Consider the following 18290-nt stretch of genomic DNA (forward strand, 5'->3'; position numbering starts at 1 on the left):
AGAAGATTAATTTTCTATCAAAAAAGATGAATATTTGACCAAACACACAATTTTCTAAACACATAATGGAATTTACAACCAAGAAGATTATTTTTTTACCAAAAAACATTAATTTTCCATAAATTTTCAAATAAATAGCTATTTAGTTGAAAAAAGAAGAAATTTTAAACAAATTTCTAACCAAAAGTAAAATTTTTAACCAAAAAGATGATTTTTTACCAAAAAAGTTGAATTTTCAGCAAATAACATAAATTTTTGAGTAAATAATTTGAAAAGTAGATATAATTTTAGTAAAAATTGTATTTGATTAAATTTCAGCTTATATTTTTTCGTTTCTAAACATTTTAAATTAAATAGTTGACTTTTGAAACCAAAAAAGCTCCATTTAAAAAAATGGAGTATTTAAATTTTCACTTAATAGAATTGATTTGCAATTTAAAAAACGATTTTTCTACAAAATAATTGAATTTTCAGCCCGAGAGGATGACTTTTCAACAAAGAAGAATAATTTTCTATAAAAAAAGATGCATTCGCAACCAAAGACCAACATTCTTTAACCAAATAGTTAAATTTTCGACAAAGAAGATTAGTTTTCTACCAAAAAGATGAATTTTCAACTAATTACATGCAATTTTCAACTAAATGTTTTGAATTTTTTATTGCTTCTAAAATATTTTAAATTAAATATTGGAATTTTTGAACTAAAAAAGATCCAATTTTAACAAAAAATAGAGATTTTTTATTTTAAAAAACGAATATTGAACTTTAAATGAAAAATGTAAAAGTTAAGAATTAAAAAAAAAAGAATATTTAAATTTAAAATTAAAATTCTCAACAAAATATATGAATTTTCGACAAAACATTTAAATTTTCAACCGACAAAAATTATCTTTCAACCAGGCAGTTGAATTTTTTACTAAAAAAGGTCAAATTACTACAAAAAGGATGAGTTTTCAAAACAAAAAAATGAATGTTTATAAGACTTGAATTTTCAATAAAATATTGAAATTTTCAGTTAAAAGAATTATATCAGAAGTTAATATTAAAAACTGTTCGTGAATTCTCAAATTTGGGAATTTTATTATTCGGAAATTCAATTATTTGGGAATTTTACAATTCTGGAATTTTATTATTCCAAACTTTCGTAATTCAGGAAGTTTAATATTCTGGAATTTTCCAATTCGGAAATTTTATTATTCAGAAATTTCATTATTTGGAAATTTTTCCATTCTGGAATTTTATTATTCGGAAATTTTCTGTTTCGGGAATTTTATTGTTCGTTAATTTTGTAATTCGGGAATTTTTTTATTCAAGAATGTTGGATTTTTCTAATTTAGGAATTTTATTATTCGGAAATTATATCTCGGAATTTTCCAATTTGGGAATTTTTTTATTCGGAAATTTTCCAATTCGGGAATTTTATTACTGTGAAAGATTATTATTTGGGCATTTTTCATTTCTAGTATTTAATTATTCGAGAATTTTATTATTCGGTAATTTTATTATTTTTGAATTTTCTAATTCGATAACATTACACATTGTTCGGGAATTTTATAATTCGAAAGTTTTGTAATTCAGGAATTTTATTATTTGAGAATTTTATTATTTGTGAATTTTCTAATTCTTTTATATTATAAACAGTTCGGGAATTTTCCAATTTGGGAAATTTATCATTCGGAAAATTTCCAATTAGGAAATTTTATTATTCAGGAAGTCTATTATTTGATAACTTTCGAATTCTGGAATTTTATTATTAGGGCATTTTCCAATTCGGGAATCTTATTATTAGGATATTTTATTAGTTAGTAATTTTATTCTTTTGGAATTCTCTTATTCGGCGACATTATAAAGTGGTCGGAAATTTTGTTATTCGGGAATTTTATTATTTGTGAATTTTATTATTCGGAAAATTTATTATTTTGAAATTTTCGAATTCTGGAATTTTATTATTAAGAAATTTTATAAGTTGATAATTTTATTATTTTGGAATTTTCTTATTCGGTGACATTATAAACTGGTCCGAAATTTTATAATTCGGGAATTTTATTATTCGAGAAATTTATTATATTAGAATTTTCTAATTCGGTGACATTATAAACTGTTCGGGAATTTTATTTTTCAAGAATTTTATTATTCGGGAATTTGATTATTTTTAAATTTTCTTATTCGGTGACATTATAAACTGGTGGGAAATTTTATTATTCGATAAATTCTCTATTTTGGAATTTTCTAATTCGATGATATTATAAACTGTTCGGGAATTTTCTAATTCAGGAATATTCTTATTCGGAAATTCTATTATTTGGAAATTTTATAATTCGGAAATTCTATTTTTTTTTAATTGTCTAGTTTGGTAACATTACAATCTGTTTTCGAGAATTTATTATTTTGGAATTTTGTAATTTGTTTATATTATAAACAGTTCGGGAATTTTTCGATTTGAGAAATTTATAATTCGAAAAATTTCCAATTCGGGAATTTTATTATTAGGAAATGTTATTATTCAGAAAGTTTATTTTTTGGAATTTTATTATTCGAAAACTTTATTATTTACGAATTTTATTAATTTGGAATTTTGGAAATCTGGAATTTTATTATTCGGGAATTTTATTATTTTTGAATTTTCTAACTCGTTCATATTATAGACAGTTCGAGAATTTTCCAATTTGTGAAATGTATCATTCAGAAAATTTCGAATTCGGAAAATTTATTATTCAGAAAATTTATTGTTTTGGAATTTTCGAATTCTGGAATTTTATTATTCGGGAATTTTATTAGTGGGTAATTTGATTATTTTTCAATTTTCTTATTCGGTGACATTATAAACTGGTGGACAATTTTATTATTCGATAAATTCACTATTTTGGAATTTTCTAATTCGATGATATTATAAACTGTTCGGGAATTTTCTAATTCGGGAATATTATTATTCGGGAATTCTATTATTTGGAAATTTTATTATTCGAAAATTCTATTATTTTTGAATTTTCTAATTTGGTAACATTACAATCTGTTCAAGAATTTTATTATTTTGGAATTTTATAATTTGTTTATATCATAAACAGTTCGGGAATTTTTCGATTTGAGAAATTTATAATTCGAAAAATTTCCATTTCGGGAATTTTATTATTAGGAAATGTTATTATTCAGAAAGTTTATTATTTTGGAATTTTATTATTCGAAAACTTTATTATTTAGGAATTTTATTAATTTGGAATTTTGGAAATCTGGAATTTTATTATTCGGGAATTTTATTATTAGGAAATTTTATTAGCTGGTAATTTTATTATTTCGAAATTGTCTTATTCGGTCACACTATAAACTGTTCGGGAATTATATAATTCGAGAATTTTATTATTCGGGAATTTTATTATTTTAGAATTTTCTAATTCGATAATGTTACAGACAGTTCGGGAATTTTTCAATTTGTGAAATGTATCATTCAGAAAATTTCGAATTCGGAAAATTTATTATTCAGAAAATTTATTGTTTTGGAATTTTCGAATTCTGGTATTTTATTATTCGGGAATTTTATTAGTGGGTAATTTGATTATTTTTCAATTTTCTTATTCGGTGACATTATAAACTGGTGGAAAATTTTATTATTCGATAAATTCACTATTTTGGAATTTTCTAATTCGATGATATTATAAACTGTTCGGGAATTTTCTAATTCAGGAATATTATTATTCGGGAATTCTATTATTTGGAAATCTTATTATTCGGAAATTCTATTTTTTTTTAATTTTCTAATTTGGTAACATTACAATCTGTTCAAGAATTTTATTATTTTGGAATTTTATAATTTGTTTATATTATAAACAGTTCGGGAATTTTTCGATTTGAGAAATTTATAATTCGAAAAATTTCCAATTCGGGAATTTTATTATTAGGAAATGTTATTATTCACAAAGTTTATTTTTTTGGAATTTTATTATTCGAAAACTTTATTATTTACGAATTTTATTAATTTGGAATTTTGGAAATCTGGAATTTTATTATTCGAGAATTTTATTATTTTGGAATTTTCTAACTCGTTCATATTATAGACAGTTCGAGAATTTTCCAATTTGTGAAATGTATTATTAGGAAAAGTTCTAATTCTTAAATTTTATTATTCAGAAAGCTTATAGTGGAATTTTTGAATTCTAGAATTTTATTATTCGGGAATTTTCCAATTTCTGAATTTTTCACTCATTCCTCGTTTTTCACTCTTGAGAAATATTATATTTAAATAAATGTTTTAGATAGGACAAAAGTTTACGTCGGCCGCTGTTGATTCGAGATCAATGCGAATAGACCTGTTACCAGAATCAGTAAGAAAATAGTAAGCAATATTTCACTACTTAATTTAATGCGCGCATTAAAAAATAAAATATGAAATGTAATTTTTGGGTCGCTAATTTTTGATTTTTTATACGAATGTGTAGCTTTTCAGTTCATGGAAATCAAATTTCCATCAGTGGTCATTATGCTGACTCGCCTAGTGCTCTAATGCGTGAAGCGACTTACAAAATATTTCTTCAACCCGAGAGAAACCAAGAAAAATTACTACGGGAACTCTTAAACTCGAGACACGCCCTTGCTCAAATTTGCGGTTTCCCTTCTTATGCCCACAGGTACATTTAAATTCACGGAAAGATTTCTTTTTAATTTAAAAAAATCTTTTTTTTATCAGAAATGGAATTAATCACTTACAGAGCTGTAAAAGGAAGCACTGTGGAAACACCTGAAAATGTAATCGACTTTTTAAACATTCTGAATGCCGAATTAAAGGAGAGAGCGGCAAAGGATTTCGAGACGATGCAAGAAATGAAAAACATTGAACAATCCACTTTTAGTGTAAGTCCAAATTTTTTCTTCGATATCATTTCATAAGCGCCTAAAATAAAATTATATTATTAATTATAAATAAAATATAATATATTCATTTATTTTTATATTTATTAATTATATGTAGATAGATAAATGATATTTTAACAGGCGTCACAGCTCAAAATTCTGACAAAATAGAAAAAATTGGGTGATTTTTCATATAAATAAGGGAATAGTGCGCTAAATTCTCTTAAATAATATCAATATCTGAGAAAATATTTTACTTTTATACCCGAAAAGATGAACCTGCAAAAAAAGGTTAGTTTTCAAACAATAAAGATGAAATTCCAATCAAATAGTTAAATTTTCAAGCAAAAGAGATAAATTTTTAAACAAAAATATTAAATTTTTAATGAAGTAGTTGAATTTACAACCAAATATTTAAATTTTGAAACCAAAAAGTCAAATTTTTTAGAAGACAGTTGAATTATTAACCTAAAATGGTAAATTTCCAACCATAAAAGATAATTTTTAACCAAAAAAGATCATTCTCACACAAATACTTGAATTTTTAACCAAAAAGTTGCATTTACAACGAAATAATTAAATCTTTAATCGAAAGACACGAATCTTTAGCCAAAAATATCACTTTACTACCGTAAAAGATGAATTTTGGATAAAAAAAAGTATTTTCTACCAAAGAAGTGATATTTTTAATCCAAAAGAACCAAATTTTTAAAAGGCAATTGAACAAATAACCTGAAAAGGTAAATTTTCAACAAAAAATATAATTTTCAACCAAGAAAGACGATTTTTCTTCCAAATAACAATTTCCCAACCAAATAACAATTTTCAAACTAAACTGTTGTATTTACAACCAACTATTTGAAATTTCAACCAAAGAGAGACCAATTTTAAAGAAAATTGTTGAATATAAAATCCAAAAAGCCGAATTTTTTTTAGCAGTAAATTTTAAAAAAATTTCAACAACAAAAATAGAGTTTTCTATGATATAAGATGAATTTTCTATCAAGTAGACGAATGTTCAACGAAAAAGTTAAATTTGTAACTAAAATAATGTACAAAAATTAATTTGTCGAAAAAGAAGTTTAACGTTAAAGTAGTTGAATTTTCAATTAAAAAGATCCATTTTCAATAAAATTATTAAACTTTCAAAGTTGATTTTCCAGCCGAGTAGAATTATTCTCTTTAAAAAAAATGTTGCATTTTGAGAAAAAAGTAATTTAATTTTCAACCAAATAATCAAATAGTAAACAAAAAATTGAACTCTCAACCAAAGATAGTTGGATTTTCAACTAAAGAGATGAATTTTCAATGAATTTTCAACAAAAATGATGAATCTTCAACTGGAATAGTATAATTTTAAGTTAAAAATAACATGTTTAACCAAAAAATTAATATAAATATTTTAATAATTGAATTTCTTAAAAAAAGAATCGAATTTTCTAACTAAAAAGACAAATTTTTTACAAAGCAGTTGAATTAAAAAAAAAATAATTTTCAACGAAATAGGTCATTTTTAAATTAAAAACGATCAACTTTCAAGGAGTAATGGAATATTCAAATTTGCAATTGAAAAATTTATTAAAAAAAAAAGAATGTTCAACAAAATAGTTAAATTTTCAATCAATGAGATGAATTCTGAACCAAAAATATAATAGTAGACTTTCGAATGAAAGAAGAAATAACTTTCGACGAAAAATCATGGATTTCAAGTACTTCAAATAAAAAAATTTTTAATAAACTCTCAAATTTAAAGAATTTTAAACTTAAATTTGGAAAATTTAGCAATTTAAAAAAAAATGGAATATTTTCAGATAAGGATTTTGAAAATTGGGTTATTTAAAATTCAAAGGAATTTAAATTTCATTATTTCTAATTGAAGGCGTTCAAAAATTAAATCATTTTTATTTTAATTGAAGTATCTCGAAACTGAATGATCTCAGATTAAAATGTCGAAAATGGGACAATTTCAAATTAGCAAAAATGGAATATTTTCAAATAACAATTTTGAAAATTGGATCATTGAAAATTCAGAGGACTTAAAATTGTATTATTTCTATTTAAAAGTGTACAAAATAGAATAACTAAAAATTGAAAATTTTTGAATTTAAATAATTTTCGTTTCAAAGCGATTAAAATGTGATAATTTTAAATTAAAAACTAAATTGATTTGAAACACAAAGATTCTTGAATTGTAAAATTTGAAATCGTTATTAAACATGAAAAAAATATAATTTAACATTAAAATTGATTAGACAAATCTTTGCACGAGACCAATCGAATAACTTAAAATTTAAAACATTTGAATTTAACTAATTATCATTTCGAAGCGACTAAAATGTGATAATTTTAAATTAAAAACTAAATTAAATATTTTAAAGTCCAAGATTCTTGTATTGTAGTATTTTAAATCTTTGTAACATATAATTCAACATTTAAATTGATTACATAAATTTTTCCACGAGGCATAAGAATATTAAAAATTGGAACCTTTAAAATTCAAATGAATTTAAATTTCATTAGTTCTGATTAGAGGGGTTGAACATAGACTTATTTTATTTTATATTGAGCAATCTCTAAATTACAAGATCTCAGATTAAAATTTCGAAAATAGGACAATTTTTAAATTAATAAAAATGGAATATTTTCAAATAACAATTTTGAAAATTGGATCATTTAAAATTCAGAGGACTTGAAATTGTATTATTTCTTAATAAAAGTTTACAAAATAGAATAACTTAAAATAGAAAACTTTGGAATTTAAATAATTTTCATTTCGAAGCTATTAAAATGTGATAATTTTAAATTAAATACGAAATTGAATATTTGAAAAACAAAGATTGTTGATTTGTAGAATTTTAAATCGTTATTACTTATAAAAAATATAAATCACCATTAAAATTGATTAGACAAATTTTTCCATGAGAAAAAACTTCACAGTTCAAAATGAAACATATTAGAACTAAAAAGTAATTTTAATTCGGAAATTATTGAAAAATATAAATCGAAATTTACAATTAATCAGGATTCAATTTAAGAGACTTTTAGTTTACGAAATAATTATTTCAGCAAGTGATGCCATGGGACACAACTTATTTTACAACAAAAGCCAGAAATTCGTGGCTACAATTGTCGACTATTGACTTTTCGCCATATTTTTCTCTGGGGGCTTGCATGGATGGAATAAATATAATAACGCAATCATTGTATGGAGTTCGTTTAGAGGCCGAACCAATTTTAAAAGGTGAAGTTTGGGCTGATAATATTCACAAATTGGCTGTGATAGATGAAAAGGAAGGATTATTAGGTCACATTTATTGTGACTTGTTTGAAAGAACCGGTAAACCAAATCAGGATTGTCATTTTACTATTAGAGGTGGACGAAGTTTAGCTGATGGATCTTATCAAGTGAGTATAAATAATTCAGAGTGGCTTCTAAAAATAAAACCAGATTTTTGACCAAACGTTTTCCTAATGTGTGCAGTATATTCACAATCAAAATTTCGTTTTTTTATTTTCAAGAAAGCAGTTTCACTTTAAAACCTAGGTATTGCATTTTTAACCAAAAGATTTATGTTTAAACAAAAGGATTAAATTTCTACCAAAAAAGACGAATTTTTAAGAAAATTAAAAAATTCTGAACCAAAAAGTTGAATTTTTAAACAAATAAATTTACTACCAAAAAAGACGAATCTTCAATTAAATTCAAGAATTCTCAACCCAAAAGTTGAATCAATAAAATTCAACATTTATCAACCAAAAAGTTGAATTTATAAATAAAAAGATTAATTTAAACCAAAAATTACGATTTTTTAAATAAAATGGAAAAATTGTCAATCAAAAAGTTGAATTTTCAACTCAAAAAGATTAATTTTGAAACAAAAAGAATAATTTAATACCAAAAACACGTATTTCAATCAAATTTAGGAATTCTCAACCAAAAAGTTGAATTTTCAACTAATAAACGTAAATTATTGAACAAAAAGATTAATTTATAACCAATTAAGTCGATTTTTAAATAAAATTCAAGAATTCTCAACCAAAAAGTGGAATATTGAAACAAAAAGAGTAATTTACTATAAAAAAATACGAATTTCAATAAAATTCAAGATTTCTCAACCAAAAAGTTAAAGTTTTAACTAAAGAACAGGAATTTAAAAAAAAAGATTAATTTAAACACCAAAAAGACGATTATTTGATCAAATTCAAGAATTCTCAATCAAAAAGTTGAATTTCCAACTATGAAGATGAATTTTTAAACAAAAAGATTCATTTAAAACCGAAAAAGACGATTTTTTAATAAAATTCAAGAATTCTCAAACAAGAAGTAGAATTCTTAAACAAAAAGATTAATTTACAACAAAAAAAACGATTTTTTAATAAAATTCAAGAATTCTCAAGCAAAAAGTTGAATTTTCAACTCAAAAAGATGAATTTTGAATCAAAAAGAATAATTTGATACCAAAAACACGAATTTCCATCAAATTTAAGAATTGCGAACCAAAAAGTTAAATTTTCAACTTAAAAATATGAATTTTGAAACAGAATGAATAATTTGGTACCAAGAAAGACAATTTCAATCAAATTCAAGAATTCTCATACAAAAAGTTGAATTTTGAAACAAAAAGAGTAATTTACTATAAAAAACGACAAATTTCAATGAAATTGAAGATTTCTCAACCAAAAAGTTGAATTTATAAACAAAAAGATTTATTTAAACCAAAAATTACGATTTTTTAAATAAAATGGAAAAATTATCAATCAAAAAGTTGAATTTTCAACTCAAAAAGATGAATTTTGAAACAGAATGAATAATTTGGTACCAAGAAAGACAATTTCAATCAAATTCAAGAATTCTCAAACAAAAAGTTGAATTTTCAACTCAAAAAGATGAATTTGGAAACAAAAAGAATAATTTGGTACCAAAAACACGAATTTCCATCAAATTTAAGAATTGCGAACCAAAAAGTTAAATTTTCAACTTAAAAATATGAATTTTGAAACAAAAAGAATAATTCGATACCAAAAAAGACGAATTTCAATCCAATTAAAAAATACTGAACCAAAAAGTTCACTTTTCAACTAAAAAATTGAATTTTTAAACAAAAAGATTGACTACCAAAAAGAAGAATTTTTTATAAAATTCAAGAATTTTTAACCAAAAAGTTGAATTTTTAAGAAAGAAAAACTTTTTTTAATTTTCAAGAAAGCAGTTTAACTTTAAAACACAGTTATTCAATTTTTAACCAAAAGATTAATTTTTAAACAAAAAGATTAATTTTCTACTGAAAAAAACTAATTTTAAAAAACAAAGATTAGAATCTTAATCTTGTAAAATTTTTAACATAGAAACTTTTATAAGAGGAATACAAAAATTTGTAACCTACGATTATACTGGTAAAAAATACTTTAATCTTATTTTCTGTATTAAATTTTGTGGATAGGAAAATAAAATTAATTTTTAAATAAATATGCATAAATGCGTATCTACTTTTATAAGGTTTTTATCAATAATCTATTTACTTAAAGACAATTAATTTGATAATTTTAAAGTAAAAATATGTTTCTCATTTATAAAAAATAATGTAATCATAAAATACAAAAACCTCATCTCTAAATTTTCAACTTTTTAATTAAAAAATTTTAAATAGCTTAATACCTAATTGTATTGGGAACAGGAATTACTATTAAAAACGTATTTTATTTTTTTTCCTGAAACTATTTTGAATACCTCATTATAAAAATGTATACTTTAAATCAATATTTTAAAATATAATTATTCAAAGCATCGTTGTTAAATTTAAGAATTCTCAACCAAAAAGTTATTTTGAAACAAAAAGAGTAATTTACTATAAAAAACGACGAATTTCAATAAAATTCAAGATTTCTCAAGCAAAAAGTTGAATTTTTTAATATAAAAAAATTAATTGACAACCAAAAAGGATGATTTTTAAAATAAAATTGAAGAATTCTCAATCAAAAAGTTGAATTTTCAACTCAAAAAGATGGATTTTGAAACAAAAAGAATAATTTGATACTGAAAAAGACGAATTTCACTTAAATTCAAGAATTCTCAACCAAAAAGTTAGAGTTTCAACTAAAAAAGATAAGTTTTTAAACAAACAAAAATTAGTTCAGTACCAAAAAAGATGAATTTAAAAAAAAAATTAAATTGTTACCAAAAAAGACGAATTTTTAACCAAATTAAAAAATACTGAACCAAAAAGTTGAATTTTCAACTAAAAAAATGAATTTTTAAACAAAAAGATTGACTACCAAACAGAAGAATGTTTGATAAAATTCAAGAATTCTTAACCAAAAAGTTGAATTTTTAAGAGAGAAAAACTTTTTTATAATTTTCAAGAAGCAGTTTAACTTTAAAACCTAGTTTTTAAATTTTTAACCAAAAAATTCATTTTTTAACAAAAAGATTAATTTTCTACTGTAAAATAAAACAATTTTTTAAAAAAATTCAAGAATTGTGAACCAAAAAGTTGATTTTTCAAATCCAAAAGAAGAATTTTGAAACAAAAAGTTTAGTCAACTACCAAAAAGACAAATTCTTAATTAAATTTAAGAGGTCTCAACCAAAAAGTTGAAGTTTCAACTAAAAAAGATGAATTTTTAAACAAAAAAATTAATTTACTACCAAAAAAGATAAATTTTTCAACAAAAAGATTAAATAACTACTAAAAAAGACGAATTTTTAACCAAATTTAAAAATACTGAACCAAAAAGCTGAATTTTCAACTAAAAAAATGAATTTTTAAACAAAAAAATGTACTGCCGAAAAAGAATTTTTTTATAAAATTCAAGAATTCTCAACCAAAAAGTTGAATTTTTAAGAAAGAAAAACTTTTTTTAATTTTTAAATTTTGTGGATAGGAAAATAAAATTAATTATAAAATAAATATGCATAAATGCTTGTCCACTTTTATAAGTTTTTTAAAAAATAATCTATTCACTTTAAGACATTTAGTTTGATAAAATTTTTAACCAAATTTAAAAATACCGAACCAAAAAGCTGAATTTTCAACTAAAAAAATGAATTTTTAAACAAAAGAAAGGTACTACCAAAAAAGAAGAATTTTTTTATAAAATTCAATAATTCTTAAACAAAAAGTTGAATTTTTAAGAAAGAAAAACTTTTTTTAATTTTTAAATTTTGTGGATAGGAAAATAAAATTAATTATAAAATAAATATGCATAAATGCTTGTCTAAATCTACTCACTTTAAGACAATTAGTTTGATAATTTTAAAGTAAAAATATGTTTCTCATTTATAAAAACAATGTTATCATAAAATACAAAAACCTCATCTTCAAATTTTCAACTTTTTAAGTAAAAAATTTTAAATAGCTTAATACCTAATTGTATTGGGAACAGGAATTACAATTAAAAATGTATTTTTTTCCTGAAATTATTTTGAATACCTCATTATAAAAATGTATACATTAAATCATTATTTTTAAGTATAATTATTCAACACATCGTTTTTAAATTGGTCATCTAATTAGAAATTCTTAATCCAGTATTAAAATTGAAACGTGAAAATAAATTTTTTTTTATTTTTCAAATATTGTTTTAGAATCCAATAGTGGTTGTGATGACTTCATTGCCTGTTTCCCGATGGTCCAGCCCTTGTTTGTTGTCCCCGTCCTCTGTGGAAAATTTATTTCACGAGATGGGACATGCTTTGCACTCTATGTTGGGAAGAACTCAATATCAACACGTAACTGGAACAAGATGCAGCACAGATTTTGCAGAAGTTCCCAGTATATTGTCGGAATATTTTGCTAGTGATCCTAGAGTAAGTAGAAAAAATATTACATTAAATTTCGGTGTATATCGATCTAAAATTTAATTTTTTCCAAAGAAAAAATAAATTGTAAGCTTCGAAGAATAATTTTTTAACCGAAAGTATTTTAAATTGAAAGAACTAAAAACTGAAAATTTATTTCAAAAGTATTTTTTAAAAGACTTTTATCCTTAAAAGCTTTTAAATATTAAAAATAAATAATTAAATAAATATTAAAAGTGGTTTCATATTTTATTACAATAATTACGTTTCCAGCTTAAGGCATTTTTGTCTAAAACAACGAATTTTCAACAAAATAATTAAATTTAAAAAAAAAATAATAAGTTTTAACAAATAATCTAAAAAATGAATCATAAACAAAAAGTGAAATAAATTTGTATTTCGTGCAAAAAATTTATTTTCGATAAAAAGAGAAAAAAATTTAACCAAAGAATTAAATTTTTTACAAAAAATACAACAGTTAAATTCTCAGTAAAAATGTACATTTTGAACCAAATAAAATAAATTTGGAAGAAAATAGTGAAATTTGAAGAAAAAAAGAATGTTTCATTTATAAAGATCAATTTTTAATAAAATAGATAACTTTTCTACCATATGATCAATTTAAAAAAATGAATTATGAACAAAAAGTGTAATAATTTGTAATAAATTGATATTCCCTGCATAAAAAGTTTATTTTTAATCAAAAATATTTGAATAAAATTTTTTTTAATTTAAATTTTCTACCAAATTAGTCGAATTTTCAATAAAAAATAAACGAGTTTTCAACAAAATTAATTTTCTTGGTTGGAAGTTGAACTATTTTTTTTTAGAATTAATTTTTGATTAATGAAAATTATTTTCTTTCAACTGAAAATATACAAATTCCATTTTTGAAAGAAAATTCAACTTTTTTATTTGAAAGTTCATACAGTTCGTTGAAAACTTGTCTTTTTTGGTTGAAAAATAATTTTTTTGTTAAAAAATCGTCTTCCGTGGGATTGCCATTTTTTTCTTTATTGCCTAGAAAATCTATCTTGATATAAATTTAATCTTTTTTTGGATAAAAATGTAACTATTCGGTTGAAAATAAATCTGTTTGGATTGAGATTTCAACTATTTCCCTAAAAAATCGTTTTCCCTTGCAGAAAAATAATTTATTTTAACTGAAAATGAAACTATTCCATTCTTGCTTGAAAATTGATATTTTTCAGTTGAAAAGTTCTCTATTTTTTTGAAATACTACCAAAAAAGAAGAATTTTTTTATAAATTCAAGAATTCTTTTCCAAAAAGTTGAATTTTTAAGAAAGAAAAACTGTTTAATTTTCAAGAAAGCTGTTTAACTTTAAAACCTATTTGGTAAATTCGTAACAAAAAAGATTAATTTTAAAGCAAAAAGATTAGTTTACTACCAAAAAAGACGAATTTTCAATTTAATTTAAGAATTTTCAACAAAATTGTTGATTTTTCAACTAAAAAATATCATTTTACTACCAAAAAAAGATCAATTTTGTAACAAAAAGATTAAATTACTACAAAAAAAAACGAATTTTTAAGAAAATTCATACATTCTGAGCCAAAAAGTTGAATTTTCTACTAAAAAAGATGAATTTTTAAACAAAAAGATTAATTTACAACCAGAAAAGACCATTTTTTAATAGAATTCAAGAATTCTCAAACAAAAAGTTGAATTTCCAACTCAAAAAAATAAATTTTTAAACAAACAGAATAATTTGTTACCAAAAAAGACGAATTTCAATCAAATTCAAGAATTCTCAACCAAAAAGTTGAATTTTGAATTAAAAAGAATAATTTACTAAGAAAAAAAGGCGAATTTTAATTTTCAAGTAAGCTGTTGAACTTTAAAACCTATTTGGTAAATTCGTAACAAAAAGATGAATTTTGAAACAAAAAGAATAATTTGCTACCAAAAAAGACGAATTTCAATCAAATTCAAGAATTCTCAACCAAAAAGTTAAATTTTCTACTAAAAAAGATGAATTTTGAAACAAAAATATTAATTTAAAACCCAAAAAGACGATTTTTTAATAAAATTCAACAATTCTCAATCAAAAAGTTGAATTTTCAACTCAAAATATGAATTTTCAAACAAAAATATTAATTTACAACCACAAAAGACGTTTTTTTAAAAATAAAATTCAAGAATTCCGAACCAAAAAGATGAATTTTCAACTCAAAAAGATGAATTTTGAAACAAAAAGAATAATTTGCTACCAAAAAAAGACGAATTTCAATCAAATTCAAGAATTCTCCACCAAAAACTTGAATTTTCCACTAAAAAAGATGAATTTTGAAAGAAAAATATTAATTTACAACCAAATAAGACGATTTTTAATAAAATTCAAGAATTCCCAACCAACAAGTTGAATTTTTAACTCAGAAAGATGAATTTTGTAACAAAAAAATCATTTACAACTCAAATTTTTTGCAGAAAATTCGGGGTTTTCAACGTTAAAATCCATCATCCATTTAACATTTGTTAAAAATTCGTTTTGTCTTGTTGAAAAATAATTTATTTTAGCTGAAAATGAACATATTCTATTCTTGGTTGAAAACTGATATTTTCCAGTTGAAAAGATTTTTTTTTTAAACTCGTCTTTTGGGGTTTATAAATTCAATTATTATGATCGAAAATTTAATTGTTTAGTCAAATTAATTTTTTTATTTGAAAATTCCACAATATTTTTGGAAATTAATTTTTTTATTAAAAATTTATATTTTAGGGTTGAAAACTCAAATTCTTTTTGTAGAAATTTTGTCTTTTGAACTTGAAAATTGAATATTTACCATGAAAATTTTTTTCTTTATTCACTGAAAAATCTTTCTTGATGAAAATGTAAGCTTTTTCGGTTAAAAATGCGACTTGGAACAGTGAATTTTCCAAAAGAATTAAGGTTTTCATTTATAATATGGAAATGGAGAAAAGATGTATAATTACCAGACTGCGTGAAAAATGAACCGGGAGAAAACCCGTGAAATTACTTAAAACCCGTTTCAAGTTTTATTATTTTTACAATTGTCCCAGAGAAAATTGTATAATTAACAAACTAAAAATCATTTAGGTAGTGACACTCTTCGCCAAACATTTTGAAACTCAAGAACCAATTCCTCAGCATCTGGCAGAAAAATTATGCGCTTCCAAAAGTGTATTTCCTGCCTCTGACATGCAGAATCAAGTCTTTTACAGCATGTTGGATCAAGTTTATCACAGCGGCGAACTAAAATGCAACAGCATAACTATTTTAGAAGATATTCAAAAGGAATATTATGGATTGCCATACGTGGAAGATACGGTGAGAAATTTATCAAACAAAAAAATACAAACAAAAAAACATTTTTATTTTATAAACTGTAAATATAAATCAATTTTTTTCTCATGAATCCATAATTTAAGTATTAAAAAATATAGAGTATAAGTATTAAAATCCGTTAGAAATTAATTCTTATGGTTAAATATTCGTTTTTTTGTTGTTGAAAATTGATCTTCTTTGTTAAAAATTTGCCTTTTTTGGTATAAATTTCATCTTTTTGATTGACAATTCGACTGTTTGGTTAAAAAATTATTTTGTAAATTTTAATGTATTTTTTCTTGTAAATGTATCTATTTTGTTGAAAATTCATATTTTTGGTTAAAAATGTATTTCTTTGGTTGAATATTAGTTTTTTTGTTGTTGATGAGAATTTGTTTCTGTAACTAAAAATTTAATTATTCTATTTTTTTGTTGAAAATTTATCTTTTTTTGTGTTAAAAATGCATGTATTATGTATAAGCAACAACAAATAAACTACAAATTAAAGCACTCAAAGTGGAACAATTGAATTTTAAACTTTTTAAATTTAAGTTTAAAAGTTTCTTAATAACTTTTCAATTGAAGAATTTTTCATTAAATGCAGATAAACTGCCACTTTTCGAAATTTTAACTTTTATAAATTGTAGAGATAAAAAATTCAGCTTCAGTTACAAAAATATATACTTACTTTATCATTTTCAATGGTATAAATTTTGAATGTCAAAAATTAAACGGTTTCTAAACTGAATTGTTTTACGTAGAAAGCCTGGACTCGTTAAAATTTCGAAGAGCTTTTAATTTTTAAACGTTACAATTTTAATTATTGTATTTAAAAAATGTTTAATTTCCAAGTGAGATTGTTGAATTTTGATTTATAAATAATTTTAAGAGACATTTAGAAGTTTTGGAAAGATTAAAAATTAATTTAAAATTTGAAATGATTTCGTATAATTAAAATTGAAATGTTTTATTTTGAAAAATTATGTTAAGAGAATATTTAAAATGGGTTTAAAAGATTTGCAAAATTCTCAAAAATAAATTTAGAAGATTTTAAGAAATTTTTGTATAATTTGCAGAATTTTCTAGAAATTGTAGGAAAAATTCGATAAATATATTTTAAAATCTTTTTATATATTCTCTTTAAATAATTGATCAAAAGAAAATATTTTTAATTTTCCTAGGAATCTTAAGAAAATGTTTTTATTCTTTTGATGCCTTTCACAATTCTTGAAAAGCTACTAAATTTATTTTTTCAAATTCAGTTTTGAAATCTGCATTTCGTTTAAATTATTTGAAGTCATTTCTAGTTGTAAATTAATTTTGAATCTTTTCAATTTTTATTTAAACATCAAAATATTAAGGAAATCTTTTTTAATTCGTAGGATTTTTAAAAAAATTGTAGGAAGAATTGAACTCATTTAAAAGATATTTAAAAGTTCTGAAAAAATTTGAAAAATAATTCAATATTTTACAAAATTTAAAACAACTTCTAGATTTCTGAAGATTTGGAAATATTATTTTGAATCTTTCCAAGGATGTGTAAACTATTGAAAATGCAAAAAATTTAACTTCTAATTTCAGAAGTGTTCAGTTAAAAAATAAAATCATTTTCTCAATATTTAATGTAGTTTAAAATTCCTTAAAATAATATAATTTCGAAAATTTTAAGGTTTATCGATTAATTTTTATATTTAGACCATTGAAAATGATAAAGTAAATATATATTTTGGGAAATGAAGCTGAATTTTTTAACTCTACAATTTATAAAAGTTAAAATTTCGAAAAGTGGCCGTTTATCTGCATTTAATTAAAAATTGTTCAATTGAAAAGTTATTAAAAAACGTTTAAACTTAAATTTAAAAAGTTTAAAATTCAAGAGTTCCACTTTCAGTGCTTTAATTTGTAGTTTATTTTTCGTTGCTTATAAATAATACATGCATTTTTAACACACAAAAAAAGATAAATTTTCAACAAAAAATAGAATAATTGAATTTTTAGTTAAAGAAACAAATTCTCAACAACAAAAAAACTAATATTCAACCAAAGAAATACATTTTTAACCAAAAATACAAGAGCTAAATTTTCAGTAAACAATTAATTTTGCACCAAATAAAATAAATTCGCAACCAAATATATATACTTATTTTTAACCATATAGTCGAAAAAAACCAAAAGATGAAATTTCTATCAAAAATACAAATTTTCAACAAAAAGCATGAATCTACATCAACAATAAAATAAATTTTCAATAATATTGTTAACTTTTCAACCATATCTTCAGTTTAAAAAAATGCATTATGAACGAAAAATGTAATAATTCCTAATAACTTGTAATAAATTG

General features: G+C 22.2%; 2 protein-coding genes across 3 annotated transcripts in view; one reads left to right on the forward strand and one right to left on the reverse strand.

Moving 5' to 3' along the window:
• Positions 1-18290, forward strand: part of LOC117174856 (mitochondrial intermediate peptidase) — an 87844-nt gene that overhangs the window by 6206 nt on the left and 63348 nt on the right. For both annotated transcript variants that reach the window (XM_033364253.1, XM_033364252.1), the window contains exons 4-9: positions 4248-4327; positions 4431-4619; positions 4701-4842; positions 7909-8247; positions 12428-12649; positions 15722-15952. In XM_033364253.1, coding sequence (XP_033220144.1) covers positions 4248-4327; positions 4431-4619; positions 4701-4842; positions 7909-8247; positions 12428-12649; positions 15722-15952 — 1203 coding nt within the window. The remainder of the gene's footprint in view (positions 1-4247; positions 4328-4430; positions 4620-4700; positions 4843-7908; positions 8248-12427; positions 12650-15721; positions 15953-18290) is intronic.
• The window catches only part of LOC117174855 (cullin-4A), a 69988-nt gene continuing 64242 nt past the window's right edge, over positions 12545-18290 (reverse strand). The window contains exon 12 of the transcript XR_004467384.1: positions 12545-12644. The gene's annotated coding sequence lies outside the window, so the exon portion shown is untranslated. The remainder of the gene's footprint in view (positions 12645-18290) is intronic.

The sequence above is a fragment of the Belonocnema kinseyi genome, chromosome 6, assembly GCF_010883055.1.
Source record: "Belonocnema kinseyi isolate 2016_QV_RU_SX_M_011 chromosome 6, B_treatae_v1, whole genome shotgun sequence".
Lineage (NCBI taxonomy): Eukaryota > Metazoa > Arthropoda > Insecta > Hymenoptera > Cynipidae > Belonocnema > Belonocnema kinseyi.